This window comes from Euprymna scolopes, chromosome 37 (assembly GCF_053919585.1).
Source record: "Euprymna scolopes isolate OS-2025 chromosome 37, ASM5391958v1, whole genome shotgun sequence".
Classification (NCBI taxonomy): Eukaryota; Metazoa; Mollusca; class Cephalopoda; order Sepiida; family Sepiolidae; genus Euprymna; species Euprymna scolopes.
In genome coordinates, this window is record NC_136518.1 from 5558903 (window position 1) to 5578902 (window position 20000).

Consider the following 20000-nt stretch of genomic DNA (forward strand, 5'->3'; position numbering starts at 1 on the left):
ATATATATATCATATATATACATATATATATATTATATATACATATATAGATATCATATATATATGTATTATATAGATATAATATATATATACATATATATATTATATATATACATATATTATATATATTATATATATACATATATATATTATATATATACATATATTAAATATATATATATATTATAAATAATATATATATACATATATATATTATTTATAATATATATATACATATATATATATTATATAATATATATATATTATATATAATATATATAATATATATATATTATATTATATATATTATATATAATATATATATTATATATCATATTTATGTAAATATATTATGTGTGTGTATAAGCCCTACAGGTTCGGCTCAGATGCATAGGCTTGAAAGAAGAATCACCTGTGTTTCCGTCTAGTGATCGAATTCTTCCTCGTCGCCCACTTGGTCTGCTCACTTGTTTCCAACCTTGATCCAGCTCCAAACTGTCAACAGGGCCGGTCTGAAATAGACTGCACTCAACAACAGTGTTTTCAAAACAAAGAAAAAGAAGTCAAGGATTAATGTGTTTTTCTTAACATAAAATAATTATTGCTTTCAACTTTACAATTAATAGCATATACACAACTGCCTTAGTCACTTATACGGATCTGGCGTTTTTTAACAAAGTTCTTCGTCTTTCAGTCGTCTGTTACACGGGGAGAAAAAAGTTCACAGAGGCGCGTGTTAACGGGAAGGGGTGTCGGCCAAGACGCGTGGCGAAGTGTGTCGTTTAGATGTCTTTACTTAACGTGATATTCACATCGGTTGGGTGTAACCCTGCCCCTCTCAATACGTCCTCTAATGACTGTCCACCAATCAGCCTCCGTTCTTTTGTTTCGAGGTCCAGTAACGTCTCACCGCAGGAGAAAAAAAAAAATAAATAAAATAACGACCTTTAAAATTATCGAAAAGGAAAGGGTTTTCGGTTTTAACAAGCCCCCTCCTCCTCCGCTCTCTCTTGTCAGCAAAGGCAATAAATGTTCAGGAATGGCGATTTTTATAGTTTACTAACTCAATTTCTTTACAATTCAATTTCATGAGATCCAGCCTATCTCGAAATAAACATTTTCTCTCCCATTTTCCATCGAGTTGTCATGGTCAATTAGCACTTAACGGGCCCCTTGACCTGCTTCCTTGGTGGTCATTGAACAACAGATAATTAATATTTTGGTTATCATCTCTTCCTCGGAGGTCCGTTAATTAACACAAGTGCCAAGCTTTCCCTGCTTGGGAATTATTTTTATAACTTTCATTTCAGGCGTAGATACCGTTCGACTATCCGTTCTGGTGCCGGGGGGGGATCATTTTGATTACCCTCTAGAACGCAGATTCCTCTTCTTCCATCATCATCATCATCATTAGATTCACCCATGCAAAATTTCCTGAATATGTGTCAGGCGATAGGCTGCTTCTTAATCCACTAGCAAGGTCCTCCCGGTGTTGTCCGAGCCACATCGGGTCACACACACACACACACACACACACAAACACAAACACACATATATATAATTATTTTATATATATATAATTATTTTATATATATATACATATATAATATATATAATTATTTTATATATATATATAATTAATTTATATATAATTAATTTATATATATATAATTATATATATATATTTATATAATTATTTTACATATATATATAATTATTTTACATATATATATAATTATTTTATATATATATATAATTGTTTTATATATATATATATAATTATTTCATGTATATATATATATATATATATATATATATATATATATATATATATATATATATATATATATATAATTCACCTGTAATCTCTCTTTTAAAAATATAAAATAAATTAAAAAATCATATTTAAGCGTATTTTACGACCAAGCGATGCCGGTATGTTAGTATGAAATAAACACTTTAGGAGGTATTTAGAGATTTGGGAACATTTGCATTGTCTACGGTAAATTTTACATATTTAAATTTCATCAAAATATTTGATATTTTAAGGAAGGTCATGCACTTAAGGGGTATTTAGAGATTTGTCGACACTTCCATTGTCTTCTCCGGTAAATTTTTCATAAAAATAGACTTTTAGATTTTATGTAAATTCTCTAGCCTCTTTATATATAAGGTTCACGCACACACACATTGAAATTTTTATATGTAAAAGATACATTTCTAAATCTATTATATAATTCTCACCTGTCTGTTTAAAGTATGTATGTATGTATGTATGTATGTATATATGCTAAAGGGCGAATGAACTCTTTTTCTGGGTCAACGGCCAACTAGCACCGTGTATATCTGTGTGTGTGTATAGGTGTATTGGGGTAGAGAGGGCTCTCGTAAGCCGTGGTGAAGGCAACCTTTCTAGGAGAAGCAAATCTCTGATTTAAAAAACCATAAAGCGGAAGACCATTACCCGCATTAAGCTGGTCTGCAGTTTAATTTGTTGCTGGCTATCTTGCTCTTGCTTGTTGCTGTATCTCAACATTTTGAACCGAAAGAGAGACTTAGCTGTCGTACAATGCTAAGACTCTGTAACATCATATTTGTATAGATACTCCCTCAGACATTTGGGCTCATGGATTTTAAATGTCTGAGGGAGTGGCACTCGTCTGAAAAAAGACGTTGCAATCATCATATATGCCAAAACTTTCGACAGAGGCGACGGATTTTCACGAGATTGGTATCGTTTTGAAGCTTGACCCTTCAGACGACAAATATTGAAAAATTGGCTAAAAACATTAATTCCTTCACCCTCAACTGCAGGGAGGGGTCGCTTTTTTCGCCGATATTTTTGAAAGTCATCACCTCTTTTCGATTGTCTACCCTTAATTTAAACATATGTCACTTCCGGTTTGGTGATGGGCGCAATGGCAAACACATCACGTCTTTTTTTTTATTTGGGGGGGGGGTCACGTTCTTTTCCTCCTTCGTGGTATAGGTTCGAGCCTGCCTGCCTACTACCACTTCATTTTATTTTATTTATTTATTTATTTATTTTGTGCTCAAACACTTGGACAACGCTGGACAGCCAGGCTAGTTTAATAGAATTTTGAACCAAGTTCCGGAACAAAATCTTCTAGCACATTCTGTATATGGGCATACTTCGCGAGGCTTCAATTTTATTTATTACTAGCAGATGTTCCCGGCATTGCCCGGTATTAAATGTAACCTTAAATCGCTTAAAAAAATGAAAAAAAAAAAAAAAAAAAAAGAAAAGGAAACCGAGGCATGGTCATGCGAGTATTATGCTTTTTTCTAAGCAGTTTTCTTCTTGTAAGTGAAAAAAAAGCCTAAAAGATCGAAACTTAATGACAATGAGTCAAGTAAGATAACCCGGTTTGATACGATCTTCAAAGAATCGTTTTATGTGAACGATTTGCGCATGTGCACTTGTGAAAAAGCAGATAAAAACTCCCATTTTTTTTTTCAGTGTTAACCCCTTAGCAGCCCTTTTTCCAAATGAAACCCGATTAAAAAGTTTTCCACCTGTTTGAATACTCTATATACCAAATTTCAAGTTTGTAGATCAAAAATTCGTTTAGTATATAGGTTGAGAAGTGTCCTTTAACACACACACACACATACATTTTCACTTTTATAGATAAATAGATTACTAGCGGGACCTGTGGAAATTCCACAGCGTCATCTGGGATATGTAATAAATTGCTGCTGGGAATTCTGTGGACGTTTAGCGTGAATGGAGGACCCGTGATATTATTGTACCTATTTACTATGCCTCCCCACGGGACAGAGTTAGACACCAGGGTCGTTTTTTAACGTGGAGAAAAGGTACAAAAATAAAAATTGTCTCAGTCGTGAAGGATTTCTCCTCCACCGAAAGAGAACAAGAAATGGAAGTGCAGCATCTGAAGAACAGATACTACACTTTGATCTTGTCCCGTGATATTATTGTAGCCCTTTTGTTAAAACTGTAAAATTATTCATGTAAGTAATCTGATTAGTGTAGTGTCAGATTATAGGAGTCTGCGACATATTTTCAATGTATGGATGCCCGGCACAAACGCAAACCCCACGATATCATTATACCATTTTTAGACAGAACAGATACTACCCTTTGATCCTAACCAGAAGACCAAGAAAGTATATTTAAGTTTCACGTACGGCCCGAAAGTAACAACATTTTAAAAAAAAAAAATTTTTTAATTTTTTTTTAATGACATTGCGTCTTCGGTGATCGGGAGATCCTATTTATTAAAAAGGAGGTTAGAAAATTGTAACATACTACGAACATCAAATTAGTGCATCTGTATACTAATTTAATGTTCGTGGTGCGTTATCACCTTCTATCCTTCTTTTTAATAAATAGGATCTCCCGATCGAATAATTTATAGTCTGGAAACCGTGACATACGTACGTACGTCCGTTAATGGTACTGCCGTATTAATATATAGATGCTCGATACAAATCTGACATTTGAATTTACAAATGAGATGTATGCATCTCACCTAAAAACTGTTTAAAAGAAATTGAAATTCAAGGAATATTATTTATCGATGTTTCGTATTATTCAAATTTCGCAAAGGCCTTCCATTTCCTTTGCATAAAACTAAATCAAACTGAATAAAACTGAGCAGCACCTCTCCCTTCCTCTCTTCCTCTACCTCTCTCTCCCTTTCTCTTTTCTCTTCTTTTTTCTCTCTTTTCTCTCTCCTTTTCCTCCCTCTCCTTTTCCTCCCTCTCTCCCTCTCTCTTTCTCCGTTTCTCCCCCTCTCTCTCTCTACCCTTACCCTCCTCTCCCCCTTCATCTCCCACTCTCTTTATTTTTGTCCCCTCCCACTCTCTCCTTTTTTGTCCTCTCTCTTTCTCTTCTTTTTTGTCCTTTCTCACTCCTTTTTTTCCTCTCTCTCTATCTCTTTCTTCGTCCTCTCTCTCTCCTTTTTTTTTGCCCCTTCTCTCTCTCTCCTTTTCTCCTCTCTCCTTTCCCCTCCATTTCTTTCCTTTTCCCCTCCTCTATTTATCTTCCTCTCCTCCCCTCTCTCTTCCTCCCTTCCTCTCTCTCTCTTCTGATCTTTCCCTCTCTCATTCTCCCTTTCATAGTCTCTTTCTCTCTTTCTTAATTTCTTTTCATCTCCCCCCCCCCACACCTCTCTGTCTCTCTCCTAATCAACGTACAAATTTTATTGATCTACCGACTGTACGCTCGACAAGCACAGACAAACGTTGCTATGGCAACAGTGCATAAGTCGACTGATCAGGATGGTGTGAGATGTGGATGTTGGTGAAGAGTTAACCGATTGACTTTCGAGAGAGAGAGAGAGAGGGGATTTTCTTTTGTTTTTTGTTTTTTAGGGAACGGGGAGGGGTGTCATTTCCTTTCTTTTTTTCTATTTCGTTTTTTTCTTTTCTTTCTTTTTTTTTTTGTCCATTACTTATATCCATGATGTACATCTAAAAATAACAACCGCACACACGTACACACCAGTGGAGATAAATGGAAAAAGCGGATCGACAAAAAATACAATTGTCTTTATTATGAAAAGACTTCACTAGAGATGAGCGAGGAATGTTATTTTCAAATGTCCACATAGGATTTTTTTAAATGGGAGAAAAGGACAATAAAATTTATTCACATTTTTTAATACAATATATATATATATATATATATATAAAGTGAAATTGTCTGTCTGTGTGTATACATTTCCCTACCAAACTACTCTGTCAATTTTCAGTCTACAGACTCGAAATTTGACATAAGGGGTATTGAGATTTGGGGAAATGTTTTTAATCGGTTTTCGGACAGAAATTTGGCTGTCAAGGAGTTAAAATTCAACGATTTGACCTTTGAAAACTCTACCAAAGTCCTCCGCCAATTTTGGGTCTAAACACTTGAAATTTTAGATATAGGTTACTTGGACATGAATCAAACTTTTTAATTTGATTTGAGCGCAAAATAATAAATGTTAAGGGGTCAAAATTAAAAAAAAAAATTGACCTCTGCGGTCTCTATTAAATTCCTCAGCCAATTTTTGGTCTAAACATTTGAAATTTTACATAAAGTGTATTCAGACATAAGGCAAGCCTTTTAATCGGTTTTTGGCCAAAAATTTGGCTGCCAAGGGGTAAAATTCAAAAGATTTGACCTTTGCGGTCTCTAGCAAATTATTCAATCAATTTTGGGTCTAAATATTTGAAATTTTACATAAAGAGTATTCAAGCTTTTTAATCAGTTTTGGGGCAAAATTTGGCTGCCAAGAGGTCAAAGTTGAAAGAGTTGACCTTTGCGGACTCTACCAAACTCCTAAGCCAATTTTGGGCTTTAAATTTTAGATGTAGGTTACTTGGACATGAGTCAAACTTTTTAATGTATACTGAACTGCTTCTGAGTTGAAGTACTCCACTAGGTACAATCTCTGTCTCTTGGCTTGTGTTGTCCATAATTGCTCCTGGGTCCTGAAGCAGCATCTTGCAGTTTTCCTACATCCTTCTAAGTACCTGGGATGACTTGATGTGTGATTCCGTCTTCTTCATCTACCTCGTTCTACATCTACAGCAGGTTGTGCAGGTAACAGCAGGCCCGGACGACAGACTCCACAGTCTTTGGTTGTTATAGCATAGTCGTTAAGAGACAACAAAAACTGGCTGCCGGCCAAAGGCATTTTCTACCCCATGTCTGGCTCTGTAGTTGTAGATGTGCTGCTCCATGGTCATGTTGTGTAGAGGCAATAGCTTCATCAACCATCTGCGAAGCCGAAAAGCGTCATCCCCCAACAGGATGTACGTCACAAGCACTTGATTATCAGGAAGTGGTTCTGTAGGAGGTAGGCTCACAGTATCACTTTCCAACCCTTCCCAGAAGTCCGTCTCAACAAACACCCCCACTATCAGATCCAGCTCCATTCATTCCTGTAGTCAGCACCCACAAGAGCCATCAGCACTATGGAGTAGAAATCTTTTACATTGGAGTAAATGGAACCGTACTTCTTGAAATATCTTAGGGCGACGTGCTTACCATCAACTGCACCTATGCAGTGGGGAACGTTCCAGTCCTCAAACTGCTTCATCACCTGCCTCAATTCATCTGGTGTTCATGGGTAGACTATCACCTTCTCAGCATAGGCGTCAATGATAGCCTCACGGACCTCCGAAATAAACTTGGAGATGGTGTTGCGGGCCACTCTGAAACCATACATCAGACTCTGGTAGCTGTTTCTTGTTGCCAAATATCTCAGAATAATGGCAAGCTTCAGACCAGGTTCCAGCGCCTTCCTCCAGAGGTGTTCTGTTGCTGTATCTTCCCCTGGATCATCTCTAAAATTTCTTGAAAAATTGCTGCATCGATGCACAGGAAATTCCTCAGTCACCATCCTCTTCTTGCTGCTCTACAGACTGCCTGTTATTCTCTTTTCTTTCTGCTCCCCCTCCCTTTCTTCCTCATTTAGAACCACTATAAGGGCAAGGGCAGTCGTACAAAGGATCTGGGCACTGGCAAGGTAGACATCTTCATCTGTTGTATCCTAGAACATTTTGCCTCTCTGAAGTCTTGTGAAGGAATGACCAAAGGCTCTGCAGCATGTCCTTTATATATGCGACTGGCCACAGTCTTGTTGTATCCTTTGGATCAGCTGTCATAGTCAGCAGACAGTCGCCATATTAGCTGTCCTTGCTGACAGGTCCCTAGAGACATCCCTACCGTACTCCTTGTATTCATCAACTGATCTGTACAACTTGACGGATCGTTCATCACAACTGGGCCTAACCCCGGCTCATCTGCATTAAATTCAATGTATCACCCGCCTGACAGTTGCCATCAGTCGACAGACATCCTGCACACCCATCAACATCCCCGTGCACTGCATTTTTCCCATCGTTCCGTCCAGCATCTACTGTATTATATCTGTATATGGAAAGCTCACTTTAGCAAGGCTTTCCAATGAAAGAATCTACTGTTTGCATTGATGTCAGTTGTAGACTATATTCATGGGCTTAGTGTAATGTTGTACATGTTGGAACATGGGACCCAATACGTTGTCTGCAGTCTACGTCGCAAAGAAGACCAAGACAAAGAATAACTCAAACTCACGTTTTTGTGCAACAATGATATTCATTTCCTCACTCTCCTGTCACGCATGACTTCTCATTATGGCTGTGACATCTCTCATGCGATCATCTTCTCGAATGTGCTCTCGAACGTCATCAACGTCTCTAACATGATCATCTACCTGAACATGCTCTCTCTTTTTTATAGTCTTCTTTTTTCTTACTGTGATGTAATTTTGCTTATAGCCGTCTGCTCTATGTTACACTATGACAAACTGACTTATCTCCCTTGTTTTCAGATAATTATTTTCAAATAAGAAAATAGTAGATTGAGAATATAAAATAATTGCATGTTTTAGCAAAACTATTCAACTGTAGCACGAAAGAATCTACTGTTTGCATTGGTGTCAGTTGTACACGTTTACATGTGGGACCCAACACGTTGTGTGCAGTCTATGTCGCAAAGGAGACCAAGACAAAGAACAACTCATGTTTCAATATTTTTTATTAATAAGGGGATATGGTTCCTCACAATCGGGAGATTCTGTTTATAAACGATGCTGCTAGGAACTGACGAATCAAATTAATTCACGTTCTGCTACCAACCAATCAGAAACCAGAATTGCTCCATAAAAATTAAACCTTTTCTGTAGCAATTTCACATATGTTTTCTTCATGTCAACACGGGAAGAATCTTTTGCTCTGTGGATTCCAACTCAAGAACTGTCTACTGAGAACCAGTTACCTCCAGGACTTGTGTAGAACAACGAACCATCGGAAACTGTTCTAAAATTAAACGTGGCTTTCAACTTAAAAACTCGAACTTACTTTTTTATTTACTCGTTTTCACGCCTCGCACGACTTCTCATTACAGCTGTGACGTCTTTCACGTATAAATACATATAAAAATATGTATACACATAATCCAATCTAAACACTATTATTGATACACATCACAAGTACATATACACGCAAATATAGTCTTACTTCAACATTAAAAGCTGTCACTAATTGTGCTGTTTATTCTAACATGATTTTGACCATTTCTCTGCATTGCTTGAAAAAACTTAACGAATCACTTGACAAGCTTCTGGGTTTGACCTTTACTCCTGATCTGAAATGGAACACGTACATCAAATCTGTTGCCAGGGACACTGGGAAAATGGTGGGATCCTTCTACCGCTCCAGAAGATATCTCACTACTGATGCAATTCTCTATCTGTATAAAAGCCAAGTACGTCCAAGAATGGAGTACTGCTGCCACATCTGGGCAGGAGCTGCTAAAAACAGCCTATCCTGCCTTGACAGAGTACAAAATAGACTTCGTGGTTTAGTGGGGGATGCTCTTTTCTCTTCCCTGCAACCTCTCTCCCACAGAAGAGACGTTGCAAGCCTGTCTTTGTTTTATCGCTATTTCCATGGCAAGTGCTCGTCTGAGCTCCAATCCCTCGTCCCCCCTTGCCAATCTTTCACGAGAAACACCCGTCTGGCTGAAACTACTGTCAATAATTTTCCCCACTCTTTATCTGTGCCTAAATCCAAACGTAGATTCCATGAGTAAAGCTTCTTTCTTAGAACTGCACGCCAGTGGAACTCTCTGCCGCTTGCCTGTTTCCCACCTGTCTACAACTTGGACGTCTTCAAGTCCAACATAAACAAACTCCTGACAAACCGCCCCCTTAAATAAGACACTCTATCGAAACCCCTAATACTAATGATTACTACAATACTATCTCATTGATTACTGTACACGCAATAACCCTTATCCCTGAGTGGCCTTCAGGCCTTGATAAGTGGTGACCCCCATGTAAAAAAAAAAAAAAAAAAAAAAAAACTTTATCGGTTTCTTCTACTGCAGACAATTCCACATTGTAACGTTACCCAATCAACATCCGCACCTATATGCATTCAGACACGAGTGATTCTAGGTATTATGTAATGTAGTACCCATGTATACACACAGGACCCAACACGTTGTATGCAGTCTACATCGCAAAGGAGACCAAGAGCATTTCTCTGCATTGCTTGAACAAACTTAACTAATCACTCATTTATCCCAAGTTTATGTAAAGCCCACCAGACAACCTCTCTTTGCACTCTGTCAACACAGAACCCAACACGTTGTATGCAGTCTATGTCGCAAAGGGAAAATACGGAACAAATCCAAATTTTTTTTTTCACAACCAAGAAATTAGTAATATACATGCACGTAAAACAAAACAATTACGACTTTTTTCACTTCCTTGAGTAATTTCATGTTAAGAACGGCTTTCAGAATAGACACACCAACCTCCCCATGCTAAGAACGGCTTTCGGAATAGACATCCCATTTGGGGGAAGGTGAAAAAGTATTTTCCCCAAATTTAAGTGTGTTATTCGTTGTCAGCATACCCACCCGCAAATACTATTAAAAGGGGGGGGGTCAGTTGCAGAAAAGTGGACTTGTTTATCGCACATGTATAAACATGGCGACCAGTGAAATACAGTGCATAGTACAGGTTTCCATATCTCGAAAACTACTTGTCTCTACAAAATTTAAATTAGATTTTCTTATTCAGCATAGTCGAAAACCTTTAAAAGTGGTCATTTTAAAGAAAATTGTGCAGGTGGACCTAATGTAAAAATTTACGGAGACAACAAATAATGAACAGTGGAAAGATGCTTTCAAGAAACGTCTGATGGACGAGTTCATTCAAAGGGTGGAGGGGGTTTAGGAGTATAATTTACAACCTATACCTGTATCATATTATTTGGATTTTTTGGACTATTGTTCTCATTTTGAATGTTATTCGCATGACGTTTCGGTTGATGTAACCTCTGACCTTCTTCAGGTGTATCTTACTGAATAGGAAATCTTGTCCACAAGAACCCATGGCATAATGACTAAAGTACTTGGTAAAATTCAGTTGTTACTTACATTGTTCTGGAGGTTGAAGGTTCAATCTTCAGTGCAGGCAACATTCAAAATATAACTGCAAATTACTTAGAACTTCTACCCAGTCATGGCTGATGGAATGAGAGCATGCTACCCCCGTGAATTAATCAAGGAGTTCCATTCGAGAACAAGAAAAGTCATCCCCCACTAGACTGTGGAGATAGTTTTGTACATTGTTAAAGCAAGAAAGTGTGTTTTGAGTGGCACCTCCCTAGACGTGGCAGCAGTATTCTATTTAAGGTCCAATCTGTTTTCAGAATTCCTCAGATAGTTCCAGTCCATGTCCGAACTTCCTCAGGTATGTCCAGTCCATGCCCGGAATTCCTCATTAGGTCTGATCCATGTGCAGAATTCTTTAAGTTGGCCCAATTTATTTCCAGAATCCCTTAGGTAGATCCAATCTGTTTCCAGAATTCCTCAAATAGGTTTGATCTATTTTCTGAATTCCTTGGCTATGTCTGATCTATCTCTCGAATCCCAAATAAGTTTGATCCATTTCCCGAATGCTTTAGATTGGGCCAATCCAGCTCCTAAATCTCTGGAGTAGGTCTGATCTATTTCTTGAATCAGTTTGATCTGATCCGTATCCTGAATCCTCAGGCAAGTACAATCCGTTTCCCAAATCCTTCAGCTAGGTTCGATCTGTTTTCCTAATCTTAAATAACGTGTTTTTTTTTTTTTTTTTTATGGCGTTTATTTTTTCAAGAAATAATCATCTTACCAAAACTTGGGAGTTTAATCTCAAAGTTTTTTTTATTTTTTTTCAGAAATCTTATTTATAATGGCTTGTGGCCGACTCCTATCTGGAACCTTGGCGTTCTTATATTCATTCTCTTGACTCTACAGTTAGTGCAAGGAAGTCGTACAAGATGGCCTTCCACGATTCTGTGGCAATTTGCAGACTCTATCAACATTCCTACAGGTAAGTTTTTTTTTTTTTTTACTCACGTTCACCCCTAACAAGGCATATCCTAACCCTAACAAGGTATATCCTAACCCTAACAAGGCATATCCTAACCCTAACAAGGCATATCCTAACCCTAACAAGGTATATCCTAACCCTAACAAGGCATATCCTAACCCTAACAAGGTATATCCTAACCCTAACAAGGCATATCCTAACCCTAACAAGGTATATCGCCGCTTGGATGTAAAAGGCTGCTATTTGGGACCATGCCTAAGAAAGATTAACAAGATGTTGGTTTATGTTACATTTAAACTTCTGCATATCAGCACAGTCAGGGAAACAGGTAGCAGGAAAGGAATTCCAAAGTCTAGCTAATCAAAGAAAGAAGCTATTATCAACATTCCTACAGGTAAGTTTTTTTTTTTTTTTTTTTTTTTTACTCACGTTCACCCCTAACAAGGCATATCTCCACTTGGACGTAAGGGGCTACTATTTGGGACCATGTCTAACAAAGATTAACAAGATGTTGGTTTACGTTACATTTAAGCTTCTGCATATCAGCACAGTCAGGGAAGCAGGTAGCAGGAAGGGAATTCCAAAGTCTAGCTGTTTGAGAGAAGAAACTATTAGAGTAGAAAGCTTTCTGGCATTTCGAAACCTCAACAGTGAAGAGGTGAGATTTTGTTGCTAAGTAGGTTTGTCAGGGATATGTATGTCGAGGGGGCACAAGTGCAACAAGTTCATCAGAGTACATTCCATTAAAATACTTATAAAACAGAGACAGAGATGCAACCTTTCGGCGATGCGACAGGGGTTGGAGCTTAGTTAACAAAGTGAGACCTATTAGATTGAAGACTATTTTTTGGACCCTATAAAGAGGAAGAGGTTAGTGGTAGATGCACCAGCCTAGATGTGGTAGATGATCTTGATTAAATATAACGTCGGTTAATTAAGAGTCGCTGTAGGTGTTAGTCAAGACATAGATAATGAGTGAAGTTCTCTATCCCAGACAACACCGTGCTCTTGATATCACAGTGTGGCTTTTGTCGGGAGAAAAATCAGTTATTTCGATACCCTCCTAATTATTTTACTTGCGAAGAGTTGATTTCCTTGCTGCTTCATTTGCTTGGAGACCTGGGTAGAAAAGTTCCAGTCAAAGAATCTGTTCTTGACAATCAGCCTGACAGGCGCAGAGCTAGGAACTGGCTCACTACTTGTCAGACTGCGTTACGCCACCTGGGTATTACCTAAGAGGGCCACCTCTTCCAGGACTTAAAATTCGGCCTTCAGATGGGGCAAGTTTATTGCTTGGTGTCGTAGACGTCCCTACCGAGTGATGCCCAGGCAATTTTTGCTAGACGAAAGTGCCCTGTCCTTTAGGGGTGCTGGCTTGACATCCCCACTTTCTGACCTTGTGTCACATCTTGCTGTGGTAGGCAGCAAGTAAATATCTACCCATAAGAATTTGTTTATCTTTTGTAAATTGCCGATTTAAATCCACTTTTTCCTTCTATACAGCATTCAAATCAACGCATTTCAAATCATCCGTTCCATTTAGTTCCAATTCAAAAAAGTTTCCTTAATCAATTTGTAACATACGATGGCAAACTAATTTCGGTACTTATACAGTTACATCATGACATTAAAAAAATGAAAATATTGAAAAAAAAAGTTATATTGTACGTACCCGTTATGGAATGAAGTTCTTCCCCAAAAAATAATTTCACTTAATTTGACCAAGTAGTTTTTTTTTTTTTGTTTTTTTTTACACCAAAAAAACATTATTTTATGACAGTGAGCTGAAAGTAGCCATGTTTGAATTTTTCAATCACAAGGAAGGGAAGGGGGGGGGGGCACAGGGAGCTAACTCAGACTAAAATGCCGACACCCCACCTCCAGATGTTAAAAAATAGCTTCTCTTCCCCCTGTATTCAAACATGGCTACCTTCAGCTTGCTGTCATAAAAAAAAATTGTTTTTTCGCTGTAAAACAAAAAATACTTGCTCAAAATAAGTGAAATTTTTTTTTCTTTTTTTTTTTTTTCATAGGCATCACCACATTATCAAGGCCAAGAGGCCACTCAAGGATAAGGGTTAAAGAGTGTACAGTAGAAATTGGACAATATAGTAATCATTAGTAATGAAAATTTGGTAAATTTGATAACTTATATGGAACGACTCATCAAGAACTTATTTACATTAGACTTGAAGACAACCATATTGTAGTCAGCCGGAAAGCAGGAAAACGGAAGACAATTCCACAGGCGTGCAGTTCTAAGAAAGAAGCTTTGTTCATGGAATCTACGTTTAGGTTTAGGCACAGATAAAGAGTGCGGGGTATTATTGATAGTGTTTACAGCTAGACGAGTGTTTCTTGTGAAAGTTTGGCGAGGGGGGACCATAGATTGAAGCTCAGTCGAACACTTTCAGAGAACTTCATTCCATAACGGGTACATACAATATAACATTTTTTTCAGTATTTTCATTTTTTAATGTCTTGATTAAACTGTACAAGTGTACCCTAATTTCTTTTATGTAAGCTTAGCTCGCCATGCAGAATAATAAGAAAAAATAACATTTTTATACCCGTGACCTTAGATAATTTAAATAGATTCGGCACGACTCGGCAGAACAAAATTCCAAGTAACAAAGATTTTTTTTTTCTTTTCTTTGGAAATTAAAATGGTACTTGTTCGCTTAAGTCAAATAGCAAACTTTCAAAATGAGATTTTTGCCCACCAGTGTATGCCAGTTTAGCAATGGCATTCATTCTAGGTAGGTTGAACCAGCTTCCTCTGAATGTGTAAGTGTCAAGGAAAGTTCTTGCAGAGAGTTGTCAACGTCCTCCAACATACAACATATTTCTTGGAATCTTTTCAACCCTGATCAGAAATTTTAGATTCAGGCCTTCGTCAGTAGTCACCATTCAACCACTCAGATGACTCAAAATATCAACTGGTGAAAACGGTGTCCATTCAAACAGCTTACAAGGGGCCTTCAATAAGTTTCCAGACTTTTTTTCGTATAAACACTTTTATTGATAGTACATACATAAAACTTTAGTCTCCTTCGAAGTAATCTCCTCCGGCTGCAATGCACTTGTTGTATCATTCCAGCAACTTCTGGAAGGCCCGAAGGAAGTCCTCTTGTGTGAGCATGTCAATGATCCTCGTCACAGCCTCTTTAATCTCCTCAATTGTCTCATAACGACAGCCTCTTAAGTTTTCCTTGAGCTTAGGGAATAACCAAAAGTCACAGCAAGCAAAGTATGGACTATAGGGAGGGTGAGGAACTGTCTTGATGCCATCTTGGTCAAATAGTCGTGTGAGAAGGATGGAGCACCCTTGAGATAAACTTTGCACAAATCTTCCGCATCTTCAGTTCCTTGCGAATAATTGTGTGTACAGTTCCCACACTGACATCAAACTGTGCACTTATTGTCTCTATAGGCAAACGACGGTCCTTATCCATGAAATTCTTTATTTAGCCAATAAGCTTTGGTGTTCTGACTTCCTTACTCCTCCCACACCTCTCATCATCCCTCACAGACTCCCTGCCTTCTTTGAATCTCTTATGCCACTCAAAACCTGATGTTCCATTTATGCAAGATGGTCTAAAAGCAGTCTGAAGCATTCCATACGTGAATTAAGTTTTGCTAAATTGGCCAAGGATTTTCAGGTTTCATAAAATATTTGCCTCCCTTTTTGTTGCAATTAGAACTCTCCGGTTTCTTTTTTTTGCAAAACTCAATTTTCGCTAATTGTCTTGGAAAACTATTTTTATTAATTTTTTTTTTTTTCATAATGTTGGCATATGTGACATGCTTTTTCATAATGTTGGCATATGTGACATGCTGTGACATGACAAATTCAGTATATTTTAATCTTCAGCCTAATAAATTTTGATCAAATAAATTTTGACCGTTATAACCGAGAACATTTTTTTAGTGTGTGTGAAAAACTTTAAAAGGTCAAAGTTCAAAGAACAGTTTGCAATTGATGAATAACAGACGACCTAGTTTTTTTTTTTATATATAAAGAGTCAAACTTACATAATTTTATGTACGTTTATAGAATTGATTTATATGTTAGCAGAACGGTTACTCGGCGTTGCCCGGTGCTATAAAAAGAGGTTAAAAAGTGTGGTGCAGTATCTTTATAGTAAAAATTCCTATCTTTCTAACTCTCTCAATCTTTCTGTCTCCCCCCCCCCCCCCGCACCTTCCTAGTTTTTCCATACCCTTCTCCTGCACCCCTCTTTCGCCTACATAAAATAAAATCTATCCCATTCTCTCTGGACGAAATCAGACCCAATTGACCCCCAAAGAATTTTTTTTTTTTCTTAATTTTTTTTTTATATACATATATATTATTCATTTTTATATAGATATATATTATTCATTCTGGAAAATGATAATCAAGAATATACCAACTTAGTAGATTTTGACTTTTAGCTAGACATACACACACACACACACACACATTTGAATACCTACTAGACACTATCCTCGAGTGTCTAAGGTCTCTTTGTACAAGGGTTTGTCAGAACAACCTGGAATGAGGATACTTTCTCCATAGAAGTAAACCCTGACCAAATATTCAAAATCACATAGTATTCGCTGCCCAAATAAGATCTCCTCACTATGGCTAAGTCACATTAGCTTTTACGAGGAATGGTGCACCTTCTCCAAGTGATGTTACCTCAAGTAACTGCATAAACCTGGATACTCCACCAGACTAGATAAATTCTTGTCCTGGAATCCAGTAAGACCAAGAAACCAAAATGTAAGATATACTACAACATATAAAAATGGTTAATTGGGGAGAGGAAAATTATGTTCTCAATTTCTTTACAAACTCAAAGTTTGAGAGATAAAGAACTTGAATGGAACATTCGAATATCTATGTATCTCAAGTGTTAACCCCAGGTTGTGGACCCCTTGATTTCTGAGAACTTCGAGTGAAGTAAAATAAAACAAAAAAGTTGGAAAGGGTATAATGGCTGCTCAAGACCAGGAATTGATGACCAATGCATTCAAGAAGATGGCAGGTCTCAGTAATGACAACAAATGCAGGTTCTACCACACAGAATTGGAAATTGTGAGTCATATGGTATCAAGTTGCAAGGTTCTTTTTATACACAGCAAGACATGATGGAGTATGTAAGTACCTCCACTGGACCATCTTCAAAAAATTAAACATCCAGAGTAGCAACAAGTCCAGGGAACATCAACCTGAAAGAACAGTTGGAAATGACTTATATACCATACATTATGATCATGTAATCCCTACAACCACCTACCTTGAAAATGCTGCTGTGAAACCTGACATATATGGAATAAGTCAGAGAGAGTTGCAACCTTGGTTGAAGTGAGTGCTCCTAATGATGGCGGTCTGAACAGAGCTGAAAGGGAGAAACAGACCAAATTTTTTTTTTTTTTTTTTTTTTACACAGTGATCACCACTTATCAAGGCCCGGAAGCCACTCAGGGATAAGGGTTATTGCAAGTACATTAAGTTAGTGAGGAGATTTTCTGAAGTGTTTACTTAAGGGGGCGGTTCATTAGGAATTTGTTAACATTGGACTTGAAGACATCCAAGTTGTAGTCCGGAGGGAAGCAAGCAGACGGAACAGAGTTCCACAGGCGTGCAGTTCTAAGAAAGAAGCTTTGTTCATGGAATCCGCGTTTTGATTTAGGCACAGATATATATCAAGGTCTCATGTATGATATGAAAAGAAACTGGAATCTTAGGGAGATATCAATCATACCAGTTATCATAGGTGCGACAGGACTTATGAAGAAGAACCTTAAGTCCTACCTAACTAATATTCCTGGTAAACCAAGTGCAAAAGAGATCCAGACAATTGCACTTAAGGGAACGACGAGGATACTAAAAAGAGCTCTCGGTTGGTTTCAATAAAAACCAGGGCAATGTTGGCAGCTGGTTTGGCTGCCCCATACCCAATGTTACAATCTTCAAAGAAAGAAAATTAAAAAAGAAAAAAAAGATAGGAAAGATGTAACTTGGCAAATCTACGAACATCTGGGAACATAAACCACCACCGATAACATCAAACTGAAAAGTGACCGTGTTCTATGACAAAGACATAAAGGCGGGCAGATATTTAAAAGACAAGGCCATCAAACCAGATATTGTAATATGGAACAAGCCTGAAAGAACTGCGCTCATTATTGATGATACTGTCCCAAACGATGTTGGCCTGAATAGAGCTGAACGGGAAAAGATAACAAAATATCAGGACCTAAAAAATGATCTAAAAACAATATTGTCTCTGAAAGAAACATTATACCGGTTGTGATAGGAGAAACTGGTTTAATAAAAAAGAATCTTCAGAAATACTTAGAAGCAATCCCTGGGAGACCAAGCTGTACCGAAATACAAATAGCAGCCATAAATGGAACAGCGGTTATTCTTAAAAGAGAATATAAATTTAATCATAACAGAATCTTAAAACTAACTAAAGTAAGATTTAAAATTAAAAAATGGAACTTGAACTGCCCTCAAGTGTCTAAAGTCTCTCTGTTCAAAGAGGGGGCAAATAATGAGAAGAGTAGAAAGTTGGCCTTGGGTTTATTTTCTGCAACCTCATAACTCACACTTTATTGGTCCCCCCAACAAAAGGAGGGTGGACCTGTAAATTCACCCTTGTTCGTTCGTCTGGTCGCACTTTTCTCAATAACTACGCCTTGGAATTTTTTGAAATTTCGCACAAACATTAAACATGATATGAGTAAAAAAGTAACGGAACGGATTTTCCGGGAAAACTCCGGTTGCCTCTCTAGTGATGCCTTTCGAGTTAAAATGGCTAAAATTGACACTTTTTTGCTTATTAAAAATAATTGATGCCTTGGATTTTTATAGTCCAAAAAATGGAGTGTTTTTATTAGCCCTAAAAGAACCCCTGGGGCACACCCAATAGTTATCGCGAAGTATAGACAAACAAAATTATATAGAAATCAGTTAGCTACAACTTTTCAGAAATTTTTTATAAAAATCCAAGACATCAATTTTTTTAATAAGCACAAAAGTGTCAATTTTAGCCATTTTAACCCAAAAGTCACCCCTGGGGGAGCAACCAGATTTTTTCCAGAAAATCCGTTCTGTTACTTTTTAACTCATATCATGTTTAATGTTTGTGCAAAATTTTATTAAAAATTCCAAGGTGTAGTTATTGGTAAAAGTACGGACAGACGAACGGACAAGGGTGAATTTACATGTCAGGGGACCAAAAAAGAAAACAATGGGGATTATTAAAGAACAGTCGACAGTAAAAGGAAAAGATAAAGGAGAAAGTGACGAGTGTAAAAATTGTCTTAAATGAAACTACAGTAGAACCCCTGATTCTCTCTCCTCTGATCTTGAGCGTTTGGTACAGTGGGGGAAGAGGTAGCTGGTTAGTTTTAATACATCTAAAACCAACCTCCTATCTTTACATCATCAACGCTCTGATCCCCATTTGGCATCAATTGAAATTGATGGCTCTCATCTAGGAGAGGCCCCATGTTTTGACAGGCTTCTGAGCTTGACCTTTACTCCTGACCTGAAATGGAACACGTACATCAAATCTGTTGCCAAGGTCACTGGAAAAATGGTAGGATCCTTCTACTACTCCAGAAGATATCTCACTGCTGATGCAATTCTCTATCTATATAAAAGCCAAGTACGTCCAAGGATGGAGTACTGCTGCCACATCCGGGCAGGAGCTGCTAAAAACAGGCTTAAGCTACGCTAAGCTAAGTTTCATCCACACTAGGATTCATCAGGCTTAAGCTTAAGCCTGATGAATCCTAGCGTGGATGAAACACAGAATATTCTGTGTAGCTAAATTGCCATATATATTTTATAACTTACTACCTAGTTCTACCTACGTATTGAGCACTGTTGAAGTTAATACTTAAAGTTTACGCATAAATTTATACTTTCGTATATTAATTTATGTGATTAAAGGAAGTAGTCATATCTATATATATATATATATATATATATATATATATATATATATATATATATATATATATATATATATATATATATATATAGAGAGAGAGAGATTGAGTAAAATGATTCATAATTTTGAATTAAAAATC

The 20000-nt window shown here is 37.3% G+C and overlaps 1 protein-coding gene across 3 annotated transcripts in view; it reads left to right on the forward strand.

Moving 5' to 3' along the window:
- The window catches only part of LOC145261046 (carnitine O-palmitoyltransferase 1, liver isoform-like), a 200153-nt gene that overhangs the window by 36932 nt on the left and 143221 nt on the right, over positions 1-20000 (forward strand). For all 3 annotated transcript variants that reach the window (XM_080119203.1, XM_080119205.1, XM_080119204.1), the window contains exon 2: positions 11752-11906. In XM_080119203.1, coding sequence (XP_079975329.1) covers positions 11752-11906 — 155 coding nt within the window. The remainder of the gene's footprint in view (positions 1-11751; positions 11907-20000) is intronic.